Source organism: Echiichthys vipera (genome assembly GCF_963691815.1).
Source record: "Echiichthys vipera genome assembly, chromosome: 17".
NCBI lineage: Eukaryota > Metazoa > Chordata > Actinopteri > Perciformes > Trachinidae > Echiichthys > Echiichthys vipera.
The window spans coordinates 15,421,643-15,443,990 of NC_139842.1; the positions used below are offsets into that span (position 1 = coordinate 15,421,643).

General features: G+C 45.3%; 1 protein-coding gene across 1 annotated transcript in view; it reads right to left on the reverse strand.

Moving 5' to 3' along the window:
- Positions 1 to 976: 976 nt before the first annotated feature.
- The window catches only part of notch3 (notch receptor 3), a 28,880-nt gene continuing 7,508 nt past the window's right edge, over positions 977 to 22,348 (reverse strand). Inside the window, exons 3-32 of the mRNA XM_083930977.1 lie at positions 17,262 to 17,404; positions 16,825 to 17,160; positions 16,038 to 16,160; positions 15,712 to 15,945; positions 15,462 to 15,617; positions 15,158 to 15,343; positions 14,000 to 14,113; positions 12,722 to 12,835; positions 11,377 to 11,610; positions 11,186 to 11,296; positions 10,887 to 11,079; positions 10,609 to 10,754; positions 10,073 to 10,306; positions 9,813 to 9,965; positions 9,462 to 9,690; positions 9,156 to 9,357; positions 8,886 to 9,042; positions 8,614 to 8,798; positions 8,364 to 8,496; positions 7,884 to 8,251; positions 7,235 to 7,758; positions 6,812 to 7,138; positions 6,572 to 6,720; positions 6,235 to 6,460; positions 6,008 to 6,098; positions 5,682 to 5,850; positions 5,236 to 5,540; positions 4,959 to 5,106; positions 4,753 to 4,850; positions 977 to 4,649 (exon numbers count right to left, since the gene is read on the reverse strand). Of these exons, the coding sequence (XP_083787103.1) occupies positions 3,153 to 4,649; positions 4,753 to 4,850; positions 4,959 to 5,106; positions 5,236 to 5,540; positions 5,682 to 5,850; positions 6,008 to 6,098; positions 6,235 to 6,460; positions 6,572 to 6,720; positions 6,812 to 7,138; positions 7,235 to 7,758; positions 7,884 to 8,251; positions 8,364 to 8,496; positions 8,614 to 8,798; positions 8,886 to 9,042; positions 9,156 to 9,357; positions 9,462 to 9,690; positions 9,813 to 9,965; positions 10,073 to 10,306; positions 10,609 to 10,754; positions 10,887 to 11,079; positions 11,186 to 11,296; positions 11,377 to 11,610; positions 12,722 to 12,835; positions 14,000 to 14,113; positions 15,158 to 15,343; positions 15,462 to 15,617; positions 15,712 to 15,945; positions 16,038 to 16,160; positions 16,825 to 17,160; positions 17,262 to 17,404 (7,285 nt within the window). The 3' untranslated portion in view covers positions 977 to 3,152. The remainder of the gene's footprint in view (positions 4,650 to 4,752; positions 4,851 to 4,958; positions 5,107 to 5,235; positions 5,541 to 5,681; positions 5,851 to 6,007; positions 6,099 to 6,234; positions 6,461 to 6,571; positions 6,721 to 6,811; positions 7,139 to 7,234; positions 7,759 to 7,883; positions 8,252 to 8,363; positions 8,497 to 8,613; positions 8,799 to 8,885; positions 9,043 to 9,155; positions 9,358 to 9,461; positions 9,691 to 9,812; positions 9,966 to 10,072; positions 10,307 to 10,608; positions 10,755 to 10,886; positions 11,080 to 11,185; positions 11,297 to 11,376; positions 11,611 to 12,721; positions 12,836 to 13,999; positions 14,114 to 15,157; positions 15,344 to 15,461; positions 15,618 to 15,711; positions 15,946 to 16,037; positions 16,161 to 16,824; positions 17,161 to 17,261; positions 17,405 to 22,348) is intronic.

Here is a 22,348-nt window from a genome sequence, read left to right on the forward strand (position 1 = left end):
TGCAGGCTATTTTAACCCTCTCTATTTTCTTTTTGACCTTATTTTTAGCAGTATAAAACTTCATTGGGTTAAATCAATATTGTATTGAATAAAATGATATATAAATAATATAAACAAGGTATATAAATGAGTCAACATAGCTCAATAAATAAATGTTTTTTATTTATTTTTTTAAAAAGTAGTTTATTTCATAATTATGTTTATTTATTGCAGGGGACTTTTATTTTGTAATTCCAATAAACATTATTTATGCATTTATTCGTTGAACTATGTTAACTCATTGCCTCTTTTGTTGATTTCAGGATTCATTTCATAGGGATATTTATTTATTTAATTAATTTTGATTTATATGGCATTCCATACATAATATTACAAGCATCTAAATAAACAGTCTAATAAAATAATCCTAATATTATCATTGTGACACTTATGTAAATGTTGCTGATGCAGAGAAATTTGATTGGTGTTTTGCGAAGTGGTCATTTTCTATGTTGGTGTTCAAAACAATAGGCAACTTAGAATATAATACAGTCCAATACCACATTCTCTAAATGCAAAATCAGGTTGTGTATTATTAAACACAAGTTCCAAACACAGCAATAATTGTAGGGCTGTTAAATTGGTCAGAAGAAGTAACCTTTCATATTATAAAACTGCTGAAAGAGTTGATCACAGCGTTTTGAGTTTTATTTTAATTGATATGATTATGAGGACATGGATTAATAAACATCCTCCTTTAATGTATGAAACAATCACTGAAAACCAGGACACAAAAATGTAGTTCCCTACAGTTTTATTATAAGTAACTTTACAACGTGACTTTGACTTTAGAAAGAAAAACCATGGAAAGGTTTTTATTTACAATGAATTTGAACTACTTTTAAACAAGTATAGAAATTAATAATGATAGAAAAGATCTATGACTGTTCTAATAACACAAGACCAATGAAATATCAGTCACAGCCTCAGCTTCAAATAATGCTAAATGAAGTACATTTTTTATTTTTGTCCTTTTTAGTACATAATCATTTCAGAAACATAAGACTTCTCAAGCAAAGATCTACCCAGAACAAACATATTTACAAACAGAAGTTCGGAGGTTGAAATGTACAAAACACTTAGTGCGACCTGGTAGGGAAATTGAAGAGACCAGTTATGTATAAAAATAAAAACAAACAGTTTTCGTAAGTAAAATGTGAACTGGACTGTGAACAACAATACATTTCCCAGGTCTGACAAAATAGTAGCAGAGTCTATGAACAGGATACAACAATGAATGAAAAATAAACTCTATGACACGACTAGGGGCAGTGTTAGGCCACCACAAATGAAGTAGCTAGGATTGGTGGCCTGCTAATTTCTGTTTATGTCACAGGAATGAAAACGCAGTGGTTACTTTCTTAAACTTCTACTATTATCAATTAACTTTATGCTGAAATGTCCACAGTTATGTTAAGGAGAGGATGACCTCTATCCTAAACACTCAGGTCATGTGTGGGTAAAGAGTTGGTCAGACATTACACATAGGTGTTAGCTGGATGACTGGGAGTGTCATCTCAGAATGTTGTAAAAGGTTTAAGGGTGCAGCACTACATAGTAGTGTTCTTTCCTTCAGTCTCTTCTAACAATCATCTTAAGATGCATCTCCACTGCCCCTGGACTGGGAGCTACTTTAGATGCAGGGGAACAGTCCCGCTGCATGCCATAAAACACCTCCCTGAGGAGTGACAGGGCATAAGCAGTCGCAGCCCAGCAGCCACCCTCACACTGACCACTACTCCACCAATCACTACCAGAGACAAGGTGAGAGTGTCAACGAGACCTCAACCGCCAAAGATAGTCCACGAATGTTTCCATTTAGTCTAGTGAAAGACATAATGTGGGCTCAAAAAGATTAAACTTCTACCTGTCTGCCATGTGGTTCTATTCTGTGTTGGATGCTGCTGAAAGCCGCGACTCAACACGACAGGCAAATGGAGGAATGTTTGCAGGGAATAGTGATATAAAATAGCAGCTGATAAGCATAGCTTAGTACATCCGAAGTGATGTTTAAAAAAAAAAAAAAAAAGCTATCCATGGTTTTCACAAATATACAGAGTATAAAACAAATGGAACAAACAAAAAATAAAAAAGGGCAGTGAGAGGCTGATTTTAAAGGCAAAACAACACAGGTATAAGGGCTGACGGTAGAAATGGAAGTCGAGCTGTAGAGTCAAGCTACAGTTGAAATGGGAGCATTACATTAAACCTTTCCTCTGCTGATTTATTTTGAAAGTTCAAAAGCAAAATTACCATGGATTAATGCCACCCATATATTATAAATATCCATTGCAGCGAAATGTTGTATTTGACCCACACTTGCCCTTGGAGGCTGGTCACTTGAAGTGCTTCAGAGACACTCATCTACATTCTTATTCATAATACTCATATGGAAAATAATCAATAACCACAATTCAATCAAATCAGAACATATCACTACTGCTGAGCAATTCTTAATATATATCTGCTAGAACCAGTTTCTCATCTTAACCAGTTGTCGTTGGCCTAAATAAATATCAGTCAAGAGAGGTGAAAATACCTCTTTCTGTCTGTTAACTGGTCTGAATGATGAATTATATTCCTGTACCATCACTTGCCACACTAAATGGCTAAATAGAAATGTAGGCGGTCCGTATAAAATAGATGGGGGTGGCCACAGAAGCTGTAGGACAGAAAGAGGGAGAAAACACCTAAAAGAGCAATTCAGAGAGATAAAAACAATAAATAAAAATAAATGAATTCCCTTCAACTTTTTACTTTTTTTTTCTCATATCTACTTTTTAAATGTTTGTTAGTTTCCAGGAGAGCATCCCTAAGTCTTTGAAATGAAAGACTTGGTTTTCTTCATATACTTTTTTTTATAATAAAAAACAAGTCCATCTGTGACAGAATTACTTCATTAAATTGTCTGCTGTTTTTTTCAGACAACACACATTTCCCTTTACTTTTTCTCTGCAAACATCACTAGCAGACGGTCCTCGTGATAATCATAGCCAATCCAAATCCAATAAAAAATCTTGGAAACAGGCTGACATATAAACAGACAGGCCAAAGAGCCAGTCCACAAATTCTTTTTACCCCAGGTCCCTTTTCAAGCAGGGGCCATGAGATCTTCACGCAAACACCTGCATCTTGCCATTGGCCTCTGGGATTTGAGTAATTTGGGTCTGGGCAGGTCCAGCAACTGCTGGGCTGGGTGTGGAATCTGACCAATCGGAGACGCAGTGAGGAGAGGGGCTGGACCAGGGCTCTGGAGACTCTGGGGAGGGGGTCAGGTAGGGGTGCTCACTGGGCAAATGGAGGTAATGCTTGGGCGTGGCATCTAGTGTGGATGAGTAGCTGTGCTGAGAGGGAGGGGTTGGGTAATCCTCTGTTCCTGCAGTGCTGCCACTAGGCTGGGAGGGCAGAGCCTGAGTGGGCTGGGCTGCTGGTGTGACAGCCTGTGGGGGCTGAGCAAGAGGCTGGGGTTGAGAAGGCTGCTGAGGCATCTGCTGCTGCTGGAAGAAGGATGGTGGGGGCTGGGAGGTCTGGGGTGTTGGTGGGGTGGAGGTGCCCATGCGGGCCAGGCTCTGCTGGTTGGTGATGGTGTGGTTCATGAGCTGCTGCTGCTGCTGCTGCTGCTGCTGCTGTTGCTGCTCAGCAATGGAGGGCAACTTGACTGGGCTGATCGTGGGCGTGGAGGTGACAGGTGTTGGCTGCAGCATGGCACTACGGTAGAGCTGTTGGTGCATCAGCATGTTCTGCTGCTGCATGGCTGGACTCTGGGGGTGCATGCCTGCCTGGCTACTCTGCACGAGATTCACCACCTGCTGACCACACTGGGAGGAGGACATCCGGCTGTGCCAGTCAAAGGGCACACTGACAGGACTGACCAAGCCCATGTTGAGTCCCATCTGGCCTGAACTTAGCACATAGCCATGGTTAACATCTGAAGCCATGGAGACACGTCCCTGCAAGGACATTCCTCCAGCTCCCAGGTCATTGAGTTGAGCTAGAGACACAGCAAAGGGGCCACCTCCCTCCATCATGTTGCTATGTACCATTGGGGTGTTTGGGACAGACATTGAGGAATGGTAGAGCCCTGGCGACTGCATGGCCACAGGGGATGTGGGGTTAGTGATGTAGCCAGCATTGCTAGCTCCCCCGTGGGGTGAGTCCAGTGAGTCGACTGGGGACAAGGTAACTGAGCTCTCCAGTAAGGCACTCTGCATGTCCAAGGTCAGCTTCTTATTACGGGCCTTGACCGACTCCTTCAGACTGGCAGCATGTTGGCCTCCCAGGCTTGTACCCTTGGCCCCAGGCCGACGGTTTTTCTTGCCCTGTGGGGTGTTCTTCAGACTAGGCAGGAAGGCGCTGGGAGGGCACATGAGAGGAGAAAGAGTGTGTCCCCCAGTGAGGTGGTGCCCGCCCATTCCATGGCCCTGGGGACTCCTTACTGTGTTGTACTCATCAAGAAGCTGCACAATGTCGTGATGCATACGCTCCTGAGCAATGTCCCTTGGCAACCTGTCCATATGGTCTGTGATCTCTCTGTTTGCAAAGTGAGCCAGCAGCACCTTCACAGCCTCACAGCTGCCTTCGCGTGCTGCAAGGAAAAGAGGGGTCTCCTCCTGCAGAAGTAATAGAGCAGAGAGGTGTTAGATACAAAAATATCTCCATTTAAGCCACACTGATAATGGTGCGTGCTTGAAATAGTAAAAGTAGATGTTATACCTTGAGATCTTGCATATCTTTGTTTGCACCATTCTTTAGCAGGGCAATAGTGGCATCAACATTATTAACGGCAGCAGCCCAGTGCAAGGAAGATTTACCTAAAAGAGATGACAAACAACGAGAATTACACATCTATTGTTTCAAAGAATATGATCAAAAAACAAAAAGATCTGCATCATCTTGAGTGAAAAAAAACACACACTTACCCAATTCATCAACTGCATTGACGTCGGCATGACATGTGATGAGTTCCTCTACCATGCCCTCTACTGCCAGCCGTGCTGCAAGAATCAGCGCGGTGGAGCCGTCATACATACGGGAGTCCAGATCGGTAGCCCGGTTTCGGATCAGAATCTAGAAGGATGGAAAAGAATCAATAAGGGTTAAACAATATAATTTATGCATGTGCTAAAATAAGTCATAAGCCTTTTTTACCACTCATGTGGCCAATAAACATTATACTGTACGTTGATGTTAGTTTACCTGGAAGACACCCTGTGCATCTGCAGCCACTGCAGCATGTAGAGGTGAACGTCCCGTGTTATCCTGAGCGTTAGCATCAGCCCCGGCATCCAGCAGCCTCTTAGCTGCATCAGCACGGGCGTAGCGAGCAGCCAGGTGGAGCGCTGTCTCACCAGTGCGGTCTGTTTGGGCAGCAAGGGATGCTCCCTGGTAGATTAGGTCAGAAATTATATTGGCCGAGCACTCCTCATTCTCCTCCTCCTCTGCTATCTCAGGCTCTAAGCCGCCTCCACAGAATGATGCAAGCATCAGAGGTGTAAATCCATCTGGTAGAAGATGAAAACAGGCATGGGTGAGTGCACTCAACAAAACAGATCATCCGAAGAAAGTATTAAAAAAAAGATCCCAAAGTACAAAGGTGCACATCGTAGCTCCAGTCTTAAAGCTTAGATTATCTCACTACCAACCTGGGCCTCGGACATTAACATCCATGCAGTCGCTTTCAAACTCCCCTTGAGGTGGGGTGAGAGCCATAGTGGGGGGCACACGAATGTCTGCGGCTGCAAGGTGATGCTGTGTCCACTGCCTGCTGTCGACTGCATCTTCACCGTCTGAGAGCAAACTCGGCTCCTCAACCTGAACTCACAGAAGGAGAAAACTCAATTTCATTACTTACTGCAGCCTGAAATATAAGCCAAGATGCTTTAGTAACCTTTAAAGAAATACTCTTGTGCTTGTGTGTAGGTAAACTAATTAGAACAATAAATAAACGTAAAGACGTTGTGCAACTGACCTTGATCCTTTTTGCCTCTGGGCAGTCTGAGTCCATCCACTGGTCACTGTGATCTCCGAGAAGGGATTCCTCCACAGTTTTTGGCATGTGTCTGTTTACAGATGAATATGTTAAACAATGTAAGCACAAGGAAACATAGACAATTCTAAAAAAAAAAAAATTCTAATTGTATTGCTAAAGCAATTCAGTCCATCATTAGTGTAAACATTTGCACACAAATAACTTACTTCATTCCTAGAGCATCCTGGCCCACGGGTTCCCTGCGGTTCTTGTTGCTGCTGGGTTCCTTCTTGAGGAAGAATCCCTCAGGGAACCAAAGGGTACTGTGTTCTCTCTTTCTACGAGCAATCAACATGCCTATCACAAGGATGACCAAAATGAAAAGAGAAGCTATCCCCACCAGAATCAGCTTGGCCCATTGAGGTATGGGGTCATCAGTAGGCAGCCTCTCACCTGTGGTGAAAAGACAAAATATGTATCACACATTTGTGCCTCATTAGGCGACAGAGGGTCGACTAGATTAGTGGCAAGTTTATTTTGTGTTCTTGAAGTATCTGTACTCACCACGGACTTCTTTGAGGGGGTAAGGGAAGCGGAGCATTTCTACCGCTGACAGGGCTCCCAAGTAGTCTGCCGCACTGTCAGCTGTAGGGAAACAGTCCACAGAACCCTGAGAGCACAGACGGTTGTCTATTTCCAGGTACACGATGGAGCTACAGGAATAGCAGAGAGGCAGGTGTTTAGTCTAATGTATAATTTAAAGGAAATACTTCAGCTTTAGTATTTATCGTATGCCTGACTGACCCGATGACCTCCTGTTGAGGCTGTAGCTCTCGCTTGAGACGTGCCTCACGACGGGTGTAGGGGCGGATCATGGCTTCTCCATTAGGGTCCAGTCGGAAGCGCAGTGTAGTGTGTAGGATAGCACTTAATTTCTGCAGAAAAGCCGTGCTGGTGCGGAGAAGCTCCTCTGGAGGCAACAGGACTACCAAAACCAAGACACCGTCAGCGAGGTCTTCTGGAACCTTCGCCGCACAGTCCAAGCCATCCCAGCCACACTCCTCTGAGTTGCAGCCCTGGTCACACTTTCCATCAGCATAGTGGTCTATACAGTAGGCTTCATATATTGGACTGGAAACGACAGAAACAGAAGGATCAGCTCAAGTTTTTGCACATCAGTACAGAAAGAAAATCAGGTGATCCTGTTAATAGTAAAAGTAAACTCACTTGCAAACTTTCTCTTTGCTTTTGCAGTCAAAGTTGTCATACAGACAGTCAGCGTTGTTGCAGGACTCATCACACTGGCTGTTGTTGAAGACACGCCAGCAGTCTGCGCAACGAGCCCAGGGGTTCACTGCCAAAGAACAGTCGCCGCCGTCCCAGCGACATAGGAATGTGTTGCATTCCCTGTCACAAACACCATCATTGGCTTTGCTATGGCAGTCTGCTAGAGGGCATGAGGGGGCTGGGGCCTCAAGGGATCTGCTGCTCTGCTCACACCGTTTACCTGTCCAGCCACTGGGACACTGGCAGTGGAAGAATGGGAAGCTGGTCTCTTCAGTGCACAGCCCTCCATTCCGGCAGGGCTGCGAGGAGCAGCCTTCATTACTGCGATGCTGACACTGGGGTCCGCCATAACCTGGCAGGCAAGTACAACGTGCACCCCTCGTGGTAAGAGCACAGCTACCTCCATTGTAGCAGGACAGCTCCCAACAGGACATGCTTCTTTCACAATTGGGCCCAACATAACCCTTAAGATGGAAATAATTCATGCATTTAGATTGTGAACCTTCAATACACAAATAAGAAAAGCTATAATGCACAAACTGCACAAAGTAATGAAGTGTTTAAATTCTTAATGTGAATGTACACTTACAAGCTGACACGTGCAGGTGTATCCCAGTGCAGAGCTGGATACAGAACAGACTCCTCCGCTCTGACAAGGCTGAGACTCACACACACTGAACCTGCTCTGACACCTCCGGCCAGTGAAGCCAGGCTTGCAGACACACTGGTAGTCGTTGGGTAACTGGATGCAGTCAAGACTGTTGGAGGGACTGCAGGGGTTAGAGAGACACTCATTTATGTCTCCCTCACATCTTTCTCCTGTGAATCCAGGGGGGCAATTGCAGCGGTATCCACCGACTCTGTCCACACAGGTGCCATTGTTCAGGCACTTAGGAGGAGCACCGCGCAGCCTCAGAGGTGGAGCACAGTCATCCTCATTAATCTCACAGAGAACACCTTTAAAAAGAGATGATTATTAAATACTACTATAGATTTATTATATTTCAGTCACATATAGTGTAATCTGTAGTTACGATCACAGGTTTCTGCTGAATATGTGCTTGCTTACCCAGTGTGCCTGGGGGACAGGAGCAGATGTAATGTCCCACCAGATCAATGCAAGTGCCTCCATTCTGGCAAGGATGAGACTGGCACTCATTGATCTCTATCTCGCAGTTCTGTCCAGTAAAGCCTGGCATACACTGTAATAACATGCAGATAAAAAATTATATTATCTCCACAAATGTGACAAAACACTGTGTATATACAGACTTTGCTGAAATGTGATGCACATAATATTAACAAAGCAATGTACTCACATCACACTGGTACCCTCCCACATATCCCCTGCAGGTGGCGCCATTGCGGCAAGGTTTGTCTTCACAGTGGTCCACTTGGCTTTCGCAATAGCTTCCAGTGTAGTCAGCAGGACATTTACAATAATGGGCATTCCCAGTGTTGACACAGTGACCACCGTGGTGGCATAGCTCATCTGTCTGGAGCCCTGATTAAAAAGACAATGTAACTTTAATTACTGAGCTATAACAAAAACACAGACTGAGAGGGTAAATGTCATATAATACCCAGATACCTCTATGGCGAGCAGCGGTCTCACAAGACACCCTGGAGATGTCACAGTAACGTCCAGACCAGCCGTTCGTACAGTCACAGATGAAGGAAGCATCCTTTTGGCGACAGCGTCCTCCATTTTGGCAAGGAGATGAGCGTCTGCACCAGTCGACTGGTGTCTGGGTAGGCAAGAGGCAAGATTCTCAGCATTAATCAGTCTAAAAACATAAAACAATAAAGACATGAGGTCTTAACAAGACCTTTCAAGATGTGTCTGCGAGTGTGCGTCTACCTGGCAGCGGTTGCCAGTGTAGCCCTTGGGGCAAGAGCACCGGAAGGACTCCAGGGCATCTTGACAGATGCCTCCATTGAGGCAGGGCTGGGAGTCACACTCGTTGACCTCATATTGGCAGTGGGAGCCAGTGAAGCCCGAGCGGCAGGTACAGGAATAGCCGTTGATTTTATCTGTGCACGTCCCTCCATTGAAACAAGAGCTGTGGACAAATTTTATCTTTATAGTCTGTAGTAATACATGATTTTGTGAGCAGGCTGATAAAGTACACTGTGAGACATCACCATGACTCAAACAGACACTCACCTTTCAGTGCAATCAGGGATGTTGGTTTCGCAGTGGATGCCAGTAAAACCAGGCCTACAGGTACAGGTGTAGGAGTTAACATAGTCTGTACATGTGCCTCCATTTTTACAGGGTGAACTCTGGCATTCATTGATCTCTAAAGCACAGCGGGGCCCAGTGAAGCCTGCCAGGCAGCTGCAGTGGAAGGAGTTCACACCATCTGTGCAGGAACCTCCACTTAGGCACGGATCTAATGGCACAAAAGGAGAGGACGACTTTGGTCAAGAACAATATACACGGAGCTGCTTTTTGTGTCTGCCAGCAACAGACAGTCATAGTAATTCAGCAAGCTATGTTAATGTGACCACTCACTAGGAGAACAGTCGTTGATGTCTGTTTCACATGTCAGCCCAGTAAATCCAGCTCTACAGGAGCACATAAAGCCTCCAAGTGTGTTAGTGCAGGTCCCACGGTTCTTGCAGGGGTTTGAGATGCATTCATTTACATCTACGTTACACAACTGACCTGAAGAATGGAAAAGGACAAAACAATGTTTAACTCAAGATATGCATTGAGAATTTCTGTAAGCTTTCTCATAGATTGAGATTGAGATGATACAAGAACGAGCTTACCTTGCCATCCTGACTGGCAGTTACATTGATATCCCATGTAGTCTGGTGTGTGTGTGCAGATGGCATGGTTGGCACAGGGGTTAGGGGAGCAAGGGGTGAGGACTTCAGCACAAGTGGGTCCACTGTAAGGAAGCTCACACAGACAGGTGAAACTTGCCACACCGTCCACACAGGTGCCCTTGTTCAGACAGGGACTGGATGAACATTCATTGATGTTCACCTGGCAGAGGTTACCTGTCGGAGGGGCAGAGAAGACATTAACACGTATTACAGAACTGAATTTAGATGAGCCTGAGACTTGACCTAACACTGGTTAATGTACCTGCAAATTTTAAATATACCACTAGGGGGAGGTAGATGATTGTCATTTAGGGGGAAACACTTTGATGGAGGACATGGTAGGAATCTTTTAGACTAAAAGATAGCTATAAAGTCTAAGATTCTCCGTCATTACTTTAATTACTGCATGTGCCGCATGTTGTACGTGTCTTTGTGCTGTACTTGTTGATGTGTGTTGTGCTACACCACCAGCTTACCTCTGAAACCTTGGCGACACTTGCAGGTGAAGCCATTGAGTTGGTCGATGCACGTGCCAGCATTCTGGCAGGGACTGGGCAAGCAGTCGTTCCTGTCCAGGTCACAGTTCTTCCCCACCCATCCAGGCTCACAGTCACAACGGTAACTGGAAATACAGGAATACAGTCAATAATCCAAAAGTTCTAGAGGTAAAATGAAAATGAACCGATGTATGTACCTCTAGGATTAGTAACAAACAAACAAACAAACAAACAATTTAAAGTGTAACTATTCATACCCATTGATGTCATCCCTGCATGAGCCATGGACACATGGGCTGCTGCCACACTCATCCACCTGGGAGTAACAGTAAGGGGGCTTGAAGCCCTCAGGACACTGGCAGTGAAATCCATTTTCTTCATCCACACAAGTCCCCCCATTTCTACAGGGGCTCGATGCACACTCATCTATCTCCACATTACACTTGGCACCTGGCAGGAGACATGTCAGACACAATCAGAAGTGCGCTTGTCAATATTTTCAATGAGGACTGAATTTTCCTCTCAAATGTGTGCTTTTATTTTCAGAGGGCCTTACCAGTGAAGCCAGGTTTGCAAACACAGTCATAGCGGTTGATGCCGTCTTTGCAGATGCCATAGTCACATGGGTTACTGGCACAATCGTCAAAGTTTATTTCACAGTTTGTGCCTGTGTTGACAAAGAGTTTTTAGACTTTAGGTTTGAATTAACAAGGTCCAACTGTGTGATTTAGGAGTTAGTCCTCCTACCTGATGTTCCATGTTGGCACTGGCAGATGTACTTGTTAACCAGGTCCACACACTTGCCTCCATTCTGACAAGGGTTGCTGTGGCACTCATTGAGCTGGTTCTCACAGCGATAGCCTGTGTAGCCAGCATCACAGTTACAGGTGTAGCTGGCAATGCCATCTACACAAGTACCATGGTGGCATGGGTCAGGCTGACAGTTGTTGATATTACTATCGCAGAGTGTCCCTTCATAACCTAAAGTGGAAGAGGAAAAAAGGCTTAAATGGGGATTTATTTAGGTTAAGGTGTTTATCTGCTAATTTGATGCAGCAAAACTTTTTTAATAACAATAATAATAACTAGGCTTTATATAGTGCCTCTCAAGGAACCCGAGGATGCTTCACATAGTGAAAAATGGGACATACAAACAAACAGTCATACATACAAAGAACACAATTTCTTTTAATTCTGGTCTCTTGTTGTCAGTTTTTCCTTGAATGGCCATTTCATCGATTTTTCCACTTTTTCTCAATTGAGTTATTTTGTCCAACTACCTCTGTCTGTTTCCCACTTTTCTTTATAAATCCGTCTACAGTTTTGGGGTCCGATTACTGTGGTTTCCATGTCGACAGTGTCTGTGTGTTGGGCAAGCAAGTTTTGGTTTGTGTGGTATGTGTGTAGTGCAGTGCTGAGTTGGTCAAAGCAGCAAAGAAGGGCCCTACACAGGCCTCCTAGTCCGGCTTTTGTTCTCAGTGGCGGAGGGAACAATAGACTGTGCCACGTCAAACAGGGCCACTTCACTCAACAGAAGGGGCCCACAAACACAGGGAATACCAAGCAGCTGGCCACTGAAACAATAAGCAGGCTCCTCTGTAGGCTGAGGTCCAAACAAACATGTTAAATATCAATGTATACACACAGTAGGCTATGCTTATTCATGCAGCCTTTGTGACCAACTCTAATGTAGCTCACTGTATCTGGGCTTGTTTTCAAACATGAACATTACTGAATGTGAAGGAATGAAAGTTAAGATGTAGCATAAGGTGGTGTGTGGGGGTTTAACAGATGAACAGATGTCGGGGTGATGACCAAGGCTCCTTTCTTGGCAACTGCTGGTCCTCAGTGACCCCATGATCCTGAGAGCCTTCGAGGGAAAGCGGGGGATTAGGGGCCTCAAGTCAGTCTGCTTGGCCAGCAGACATCCAGAAAAATCGCTGACCCCCCAAAACACTGAACACTTAACAAAGACCAAACACAGCCCAACAAGTGGTTAAGGCTCATCTGCTCTTCTGCCCGCGAAGACATTGTGAGCTGTGTACTCTCTAACATCCACCCACTGATAACTATTAGGTACAGAAGCCCTTACCTTCAGCACAGCGGCACTCAAATCCATTGGGCCGGTCGTAGCATTTCGCTCCATTCTGGCAGGGCGTGCTGGCGCACTCATCTATGTCGATCTGACACATGGTGCCAGTAAACCCTGGGACATGCAAACACAAAGGTGAAGGGTCAGAAAGAAGGTCCAGTGGAAGGGTCCATGCTCGGGTCAGAGGGCAGTTCTGTCTCCTCTTAGAAGGGCAGAGGTCTCTGGCTAGGTTAGTGGCGTCTGGCTAAGGTTGGGTTTGAGAGCGTCTCGACTGGTTAAGGACATGTCATCTCTGCACTTGGACCAATGCTAAGACAACCACTACAAAATGCAATGGAAAGTCTGTGAACTTGATAATGTTTTTGAGGAGGGACTTACAATCTATATCTGAAAAATAAATGAATATTACTTGTTCAGGTGTTATAGAATATCTGGGCAGCAAAACCAAATGTATGCAGCTTTAGCTCACTTCAGGTTATGGTACATTTCAGGGTGTCTACACAATGCCAAGTCACACTGGAATGGCTGGACTCTGGTATATAAAATTATTTGGAATGTGTAGAAAAACAGCTCATTTTTACAATAATAATAATAAAATAATAATAATAATAATAATAATAATAATGACAACAGCAGCAATCTACAGGCTTGAAAAGCTTGAGAAACTGAGCAGGCTTAAAATCAGTGGGCACAGTGCCCAGACAGGGGTGAACTGGTGCATTGGTAGCACACTGCTCAGTTGATTAACAGTGTCAGGATGGTCTGTGTGTTGGTGCTTGGGCTGCTAAAGGGGGGGTTAGAGGAGACGGTGGGATTGTTTTCTCTCTTAGGGACCCCCCTCTCCCCTTCCTGCATCAGCTCCACCAGCTCAATAGCTATATGGGGGGTGGAGAGGGGACGTCTGTCCCAGATGTAAATTGAGGACCTGGAAAAGAATCTCATTAGCAGGACTGCTGTTCCCCACCACCACCAGGGCAGGATGAGGGAGACTGCTGTCCCTTCCACATTCCACAGAGGAGGGGTGCGGGGGTCACAATAGTGTCTTTGTTCAGACAGCAGGAGAGGATAGGCAGCCTTGTGGGCCTGCCTTTTTATATGAGTGGTGACTCTAAACACCAGCAGGCAGAAGTAGCAAGGCTGACCCTCCCTCCGCTGGTTCTGGGGACATTTAAACTTTGGCTCTCTGTTCTTACCGCTGCTGTCACTGAGTTGGAGTTGCTAATGGGGATAGAAATAAACACAGGGAATATAAATAAAAATCGGTCAGAAAAGTCTTACCCGGCTGGCAGGTGCATGTGAAGCCATTGACCATGTCCCGACAGATGCCATCATTCACACATGGGTTGCTCTCACAGTCATCTATGTCAACCTCACAGTAAGTCCCCATGTAGCCTGGAAGACAGAAGTTCACATTTAGTTCACATGTGTTTTGCAGCTGAATCAGATTCACTATTTAAAGTTGTTATGTATGGGTGAGTCAGATCAAACCATCATGGTGTAATGGGGAAGGGATCTGTGGGAAACTTTTCTCATGGGAGGCCTCCGATTTTTACACTGGTCTCTGCTAAACCACAGGATGAAATAAAAGATAACTAGAGCATCCCCAGTGTTCCCACTCTACTAAACTAAAAACTACCACACCCTACTGTCAATGGAGCATTACCCCTGCCTGGATCAGTGTCCCATTCAACAGATGCATGTTATATATTCTGTGTTAACACTACGGAGGGTTCCTTCTTTGAGGTGAAACTGAGTGGGGCTCAGAATGCTGGGGGAGAGAGGCTAGCGTGGAATCAGAAATAATCAGCAGCTCCACATGAGCTTTGCCAGCCTGGCTGATGATGAGGAGGGTGAAGAGGAAGGGCCTGTCTCTGGAAATGAAGAGGGAGGGGGAGAGGCTCTGGGAAAAGGCCTCTTTCCCTCTCTGTGTGTATGAGGGGTGCAAAGTGGAGCACAGAGGGGCCCTATTGTTCTGCTCCATTCCCACCACTCTACCACTCATTAGTATTCACAGCACACTCCTCCCCCTAACTGCTCGCCCTCTCTCACATACAGTCCTATAGACCCGACTCCCAGCTCTAATTTGTATAGTTCCCAAAACCCCAGGATGCATGTAGGACTGTGCGTGAGAGTTTCACTGTGTTTTTGTCACTGAGTGTCCAAACCATCACTTAGTCCAAACTAATACCCTGTCTGGCTGTATAGTGCAGGAGTGCCTCTATACCCCCAACATCAATGGGAATGCATTACATAACAGTCTACACTGGCAATCAGTATGGCAGAATTGTAGATGATGCTTCAGCAAGTTTAAATAATAAGTTGTTCCAATCTGCTATGGGTTTTGGGCTGTCCAAAGTGAATGGCATTGGGCTGAATTGGAGCTGTTCTGTAATGTTTTATTGGCAGTGTGAAATACAACTCAACAGGCCTGAATACCTGGCATGCAGATGCAGGTGAACTCTCCAATGCGGTCCAGGCATGTGGCGTCATTCAGACAGGGCATGGACAGGCATTCGTTTATGTCAATCTCACATCGTGGTCCGGCATATCCTCGACCGCACTGACACTGGAAGGAACCCTCTGTGTTTACGCATTTTCCAAAATGCTCACATGGGTTAGCACCTGCAGGGTGAAGGGTAAGGTTTAGTATATTACACACTCAGAGAACAGACAAAGTGGAGAGCCTATGAGCACTTAGAAATGTAAAAAAACAAAAACAATAAAAAAACGGCAGACTTACCAATCGAACACTCATCCATGTCCTGGTTGCAGGCACCTCCTACAAAGCCGGCAGGACAGGTGCAGATTGCACGGCCGTTTAGGGGGTTGGTGTCGCACACTGCTCCCTCGTTGCAGGGGTTACTCACACATGCGTCATCGAGGTGGCATAGCAAACCTGTGGAGAGCGCACAGAAAGAAAAAACATGACATCAACAATTTAGCAGCCCGCAATGAGAGGGGCACATAGGCCATTTAACACACCCACTTACCTGTCTTTCCAACTGGGCACTCGCAGAAGAAGGATGCTACACGGTCATGGCAGGTGGCACCATTAAAGCAAACGGCTATGGCGCAGTCATCGATGTTCTCACTGCAGTCATCTCCAGTCCAACCATTAACGCAGACGCAGGTATGACCACCAATGGTGTTGAAGCAAGTACCCCCATTATGGCAGGCGTTCGGTTGCATGAGACACTCGTTGACATCCTCAGCACAGTATTGCCCTAGTGTGGTTAGATAACATAACATATTGGCTCACAAATATTCACCATGATATATAAAGTCTATTTCAAATGTGATATAAAAACAGCTGTACCTGTCCATTCTGGTGGACACTGGCAATTGTAGGTGTTGACTCCATCCACACATATTCCTCCATTCATACACTTGTGACCTGGACAGTCATCCACATTATTCTCACAGTTGTGCCCCTCAAACCCTGAAACAGATGGAGAGAGAAAAGAGTTATTATACACAGACAAAGTAACACACACTTACTGAGAGTTGATTAAACTTTCAGTGGTTCCTGTTCCAAACACCACGCATCTCTACTCCTGACCTCAAGTCAAGATTCCCACACTAAAAGGAGGTGTGCGGCAACGTGGGCAGTAAAAAGGTTCAGTGGGTGTCTGATTGTTTACATCTTCTCATGATGGTTCCCACACGATGCCAGCAACAGCCGTGACTCCTGCCTGCTTCAGAGGCCTGAACTCCCCGCAGTGTTTGCTTGTTTTATAATCTCTCACAGTTTCAATGACTTCCTCTCTGGCAAAAGTCATTTCCTGTCAGCTCCCCAGTGGGAAACCAGAAGGTCCATAAAGTAAATTCCTTCTGTTTTGAAAAGAGTAGAGTGGAGTAAAAGTGACGGCGGGCTGCCTCTCTAACTCTCCCACCATCCCTACTCCCATCAGTAACTATTAATAGCAGACAGGAAGCTGACCTGGGAGAGAAGAGTAAATCCCAACAGCTACGTCATCAGGCTGGGAAAATCTGTATGCCTGTAGCACTGCGCTAAGTGCCTGGGAGAACAACAGAGTATGCACACGTACTCTGATCCTGTGTACGTGTGTGTGTTCTATTACACTGGTAAAGAGCTATTATACCTGGAAGGCAAGCACACTCATAGGAATGGTCGCTGGTCTGTCGACAGGTGCCCCCATTAAGGCACTGAGATGGGGCACAGGGAAGGGTGGAGACCTCACATGTGCGCCCACTGTATCCAGGTTGGCACTGGCAGCGGAAGGACCCATGGGTGTTAATGCAGAGGCCACCATTGAGGCACGCGCCCGGCTTGCGGCACTCATCAATGTCATTGCGGCAGTTCTTTCCCTGGAAGCCAGGTGGGCAGGAACAGTTGTAGTGGTTATTCCAATTGGCACAACGGGCCCCATTGGCACAGGGACTTGTGGCACAGGCATCAATGAGAGAGCAGTCTTGGCCTGGAGATTAAATAGTGAATTGGATGCAGTTAAAAACGGGACTTTCAATCTTTCTACTCATATTTATTTTTTCTAATAAAGAGAAATTCTGATAGATGTACCTCTGAACCCTCTCTGGCACACACAGGTGTATTGTGGGATTCCATTGACCACCTGGCTCTTGCAAGCTGCTCCGTTCAGACACGGCGATCGATGACAGGGATCCAGGTGTTGACAGAGAGGACCGATGAATCCCGGACGACATCTGAATAAACAAATTCACACACAAATTAGGATGTCTTTAGCCTGCATCTAGAAAAATATCACAAGATTACAAGCTAAGGTATTTAAAACAGAGTTGTGACACTAAAACTCCAGTGTAGCCCAATTCCCACAATGTTCTGGGTTTGGCAATCAGGGCCCTAATGACACCTTGGCAAGGCCTGCTGCCTGACTCATACATGGGCTTGAGTAATGCTTCTGGGCCTTGGAATGAATTTATAAAAACACAGCTTACACCATAAGTACTAATCATGCAATATAAGGTTCATGAAGTGAGACACACATACACACACAAATAGATTAGAATAGGAAGATGGAAGGAGGCCACCCCTCTGTGTCTTATAGGCCTCACAAGGCACGTTCTCTGCTATTTCCAGCTGGAAAGCCTCAGTTTCTCTGTGTCAGCTAACATTCTTCCACTGTTACAGTTTTCCGCACCTCAGCTCTCGTTTCTGTTCTCATATATGTAAAAGAACACACCCAGAAACAGCAGTCTGGAAACTTAACAATTGCCAACGAATACTGACATGAGAAAAATGAGGACTATAACCACATGGACCCAATAAGAGAAGCAGCTGTGGTACTTGAATGAAACAGTACATCCTTCTCCCAGTGACCGTACGCTAACAGAGCAATATCCTGATGAAGATTAATGCTGTGTCTGCATGAGACATTTCAGACATGTTTTGCAGTCATCAGTCTCACACTCACACTCGTCTGACGGAGCAGACAGGCTTCTATTTAATCAATATAGCTGCTTACACATGCCACGTAACAGCTCACGTTTCACTTGTCGTATACGTGTGTAACGTGACTAGAAGCGTAATTCTTTTTTGCGTTTTACGTGCATAACATAGTGATTGTGTATTAGTCTCTGAGCACTGTCAAAACGTAGTTGACCTACACTCAATATTTATGCCTGAATGTATCCTGACATAGGTGAAGGACTGAGGATAACGCGCTGCTTTTGCAACACAGGCTGTGTAGACGTTGTGTAAGCTTGACCTAAACCCATACACAAAGAGAGTTGAGATAAACATAAACAGGGTTCCTTTGGCTCTCTGCAGCGGTCCTATGGGAGTTCAGACAAGGTTTGGACTTACTAAGGAGTCCAGTATGAGCTCGTAACTCTACACCCACAGTGGAGCCCCTGGCTGGGGACAAGCCCCCTCTTCAAACAGGCTGTTTGATGCTGATGACAGGGCAGTGACGGCTGGGTTTAGACCGCCCTTGGGCTCTGTCTTCTCTTTCATGGAGAAACCCTGAGGCAGGATCAACAATGGGGTCTCATCTATTCTCTTTTACAGGAGCATCACCACTACACTGGTGTTAGTTCATCCATACTTTTTTGATGTGCCATCCCCACCTAATAAGCTAACAAAGATTTGAACAATTTTGTTGCTTTTGCCCCTGGCTAGGAGACTGAAGCTGCTCAAGGTAAGGCTAAGAAGGATGTGATCCGGATCTAGATTTTCGCTTAAATTGCTGACTTTCTTTCTGACTGTTCTGCTCTGGTTCAGAAAAACTATAGACTACTACTTGGGCTTTCCCCCTGGCTTTACAAAGACAATAGCCAACTGGAGGAGCCACAGGGCTAAGCATGAAGGAGCCAGGCACACAGGCGTATCCACAAGAATGCATATACACAGAAACAGTGTAGAAAAATTAAAATGTCTCCAAAGTAATAGTTTGTTGGTCTATAAAAATTATATCTAAGCGTAGCAACTAAATGCCAAAGGGAATTAAGATTTTTCCCATGATGAAGGTCAGCACTAAGGCACTGAAACTTGGTTTGGAAGTTAAAGTGAAGCAGCACTGGAGCACAATGTTAAGAGAGTTATTCAGACAGTATTTACAGCTACTCTTCCATCTCCCCTAATGCCCCCCTGAACGCCAGGCTTTCCCCCAAACAACCCCCACCTCTCACGCGCTGAGAGGTCAAATGTCAGAGGTCCCCCGTCTAATTGTGATGATAATGTCACTCAGGCTGCAGGGAGTGGGGTGGGGCTGCTCTGCAGGAGAGAATGTCTTTAGATGGTGGAATCAGTGGAGAGTCGACGAAGAGGAGGAGAGAGTGGTCTGGTCCAGCAAGAATGTCATGTCATATTTCCTGTAATCCCTCGTTCCTTGCTATGAAAACACTGCACTCGCTATGAATGCACCATCCTTGTTGCCCTAGCAACCTCACAGACGAACAAGCAAGCCTGACACCCAACCAAACAGCCCTCCCCACCCCCAACCTTGGTCCCCATGGCTATTTGTCATGGCTTGGCTGGGTTTATTTAGAGGCAAATTAACTATGTCTGGAATCTAGGGTGTCACTAAAAAACGAAACCCAAATGCGGCACAAAGAGAGCTTTGAAAGGGCTCAGGAAGAAATTTGCTTATAGATCTAAAAAATTCAACATAGTGAAATTCACAGTTAATTCGTCTGGAGCCGCTCTGTACTGTGGGCATTTGAACAGGTTGTTATTCTCCAAAGACCATCGTGACTCTCTGTGGATACATAATAACTTGTGCCTCATTCCAGGAAGTATTGTGTGCCCAAGTGCATGTTGATATTGCACCACAGAGAAGGAAACACTAGGTATTTGGGGTATTTGGAATAAAGTGTGTTCACCTATTAAAATAATGAAGTGCATTGGTGTTTATTTGTGAGTATCTTTGTGTGGGGGGGTGTGTTAAGAATGACGGTAGTAGTTATGCCTGATAAATTATTTGTCCTCCCTTACAAATGCACACTGAAATGAACAGCCAAAACACACATTCTTTTGTCTAGACCTGACTCACTGCCAACATGCTACTCCCATAACACACAAATCAGAGTGCTATCAGTGGAGAGAGACATGCAACTTTGTCCTGGTGCACCTGAGAGACTCCTTATCAGGCTCTTTACAACCTTGTGGATTCCACTGCCTCTGGGAACAGCATGGCAGGAACTGTGCCTTCGTCTGGGCCCAGCCTTATTTGTGCCGGATGTGGAAAGCAGGTGCAGGCTGCTGTTGTGCAATGAGTCATATTTAGTGAGACGTGACTTCTGACCTTTGAGGAAGAGAGTGTAGCAGATGAGGAGGAGGTCTTTGAGTGCAGCGGAGGGTTGGCCAGAATGGGAAATCTCCCCGTGTCAACACAATTGAAGACTTTTGCCAGCTGCAGCCCCGACACCAAGCATCTGTCTGCATCTGTCAGTGCACCTCTGGGTGTCTGGCATCTACATCTCCTGCCAGACTTTAAGCCATAACAACTGCACTGTTTTGCTCATGGGAAAAGCCCAGTAACCAACACACACACACACACACACACACACACACATATTGGCCATTTCACAACACTCAAGATATGTGGTCATTGCTCACAAACACATGCATTAACAGTTCCTATTAACATACTTTGAAGATTGTAACACGAAGGCACCACTTCAACAAAGCACACACATGCAATCACTACACGCCCAAACACAAAGAAAAGAAACTTACAACCAGCCTCAGCCTGAGGAGGGGTAGTATCGTGAACCCATATAAGAGAAGATGCACAGAGAAAGAAATAAAAGAAGGAGGAAAGAGAGGGCAATTGTTAAACATTGAGTTTGAAGTGTAAATTACTTTAATAAACCATTTCGTAATTTGAAATATGACATTCCAGCAGTAACCTGTGATTTCTGATTTGTTCTGCATGAAGTATAAAGATCACCTTACTTAAATGGTTGGATTTATGCAAGTTCGTTCTGTCACCTATACTTGTGTAACACAATGCCAGTTTTCCTGCTTTCTGGGTCAATGAAGCAGGGTAACCTGAGCTCATCCTCCCCTAAACAATAGCAGCTACTCTGCCAGAGGTCAGAGGGTGGCTCACCTGTGAACAAAGAGGCTGTAATCTCTGACACGGTTCATACACACAGTCATGCTCCACAAAGCAACAAGTATAAAGGAGTCTTCCTATCTCAGAGGGCTAAAACAAATGAAGAGGAAGAGCAACAGCAACAGAACTAATTTCTTTTGACATGGGGAAAATTGTCAACTTCTATATTGAACAAGAATTGAAGTGATGCGAACCTTTTGAACTTAGGTTGCTATAACAAAATATTTTTGGGAAAACTCTTACAACAATATTGCTTTCTCTCAACATAGACCTCGTTTCCTCACTTCTTTCTACAAGCAAGTAGGAACCAGCTCTACTCCTTTATGCAAGTCCATACCGACACTACACTGCCAACAGGAGCCCATCCACATCCCCCCTCCTTCCAACAGCCTCTTCTGCTCTGCTCTCCCCAGCTTGGGGGTTGGGGAGTGTTTTGTGGCCCAAATAAAAGAACTAAAGTAGTCAGAACTCCTTTGTATGAAAGTGTTGGGGGGGGGGGGGGGGGGGGGCAGTGACCCAAACAGCTAGTCTTTCAGGCCTGGGTTTACACGGACCAACAGGCCTGGGCTGTAGCCTGGCAACAGTAACCCATGGTGAGACAGAGCCGGAGTGAGAAAAAGGGGGTGTTGGGAGACAGGGTTTCACAAGGACAGTTGGAGCACTTCAGAGGACTGATCCCCTTCATATGCAGGTAGCACCGAGTGCCGTGCGGGACCAATTCAGTCTGGTAATTAAGTACGATCATGTCTAAAAGGATGCGTGTTTCACAGTTTAAAGTGCAAAGTTTGTTTCAACAATTGTGCTTAGACACACAATGGAGGTATTGAAATCTCCAGAAGGAGGTTTCCAGAGCACCCCCAGAGCATGAATATTAAACATGTGAATATAAGGACATTTAACTTTCTCCTAAGAAAAAGCAGTAATAAATCTGACTAAAAAGCTAGGAAGGCTGTCAGTGCGTCCTTCTCACCTCTGATAGTCCCTCAGCGCTCAGATTTACACGTATAAGAATATAAATCCAGAATGCCAAGGAAATGTCTGGCATTTCCTTGGCAGTGGGGATTGTACA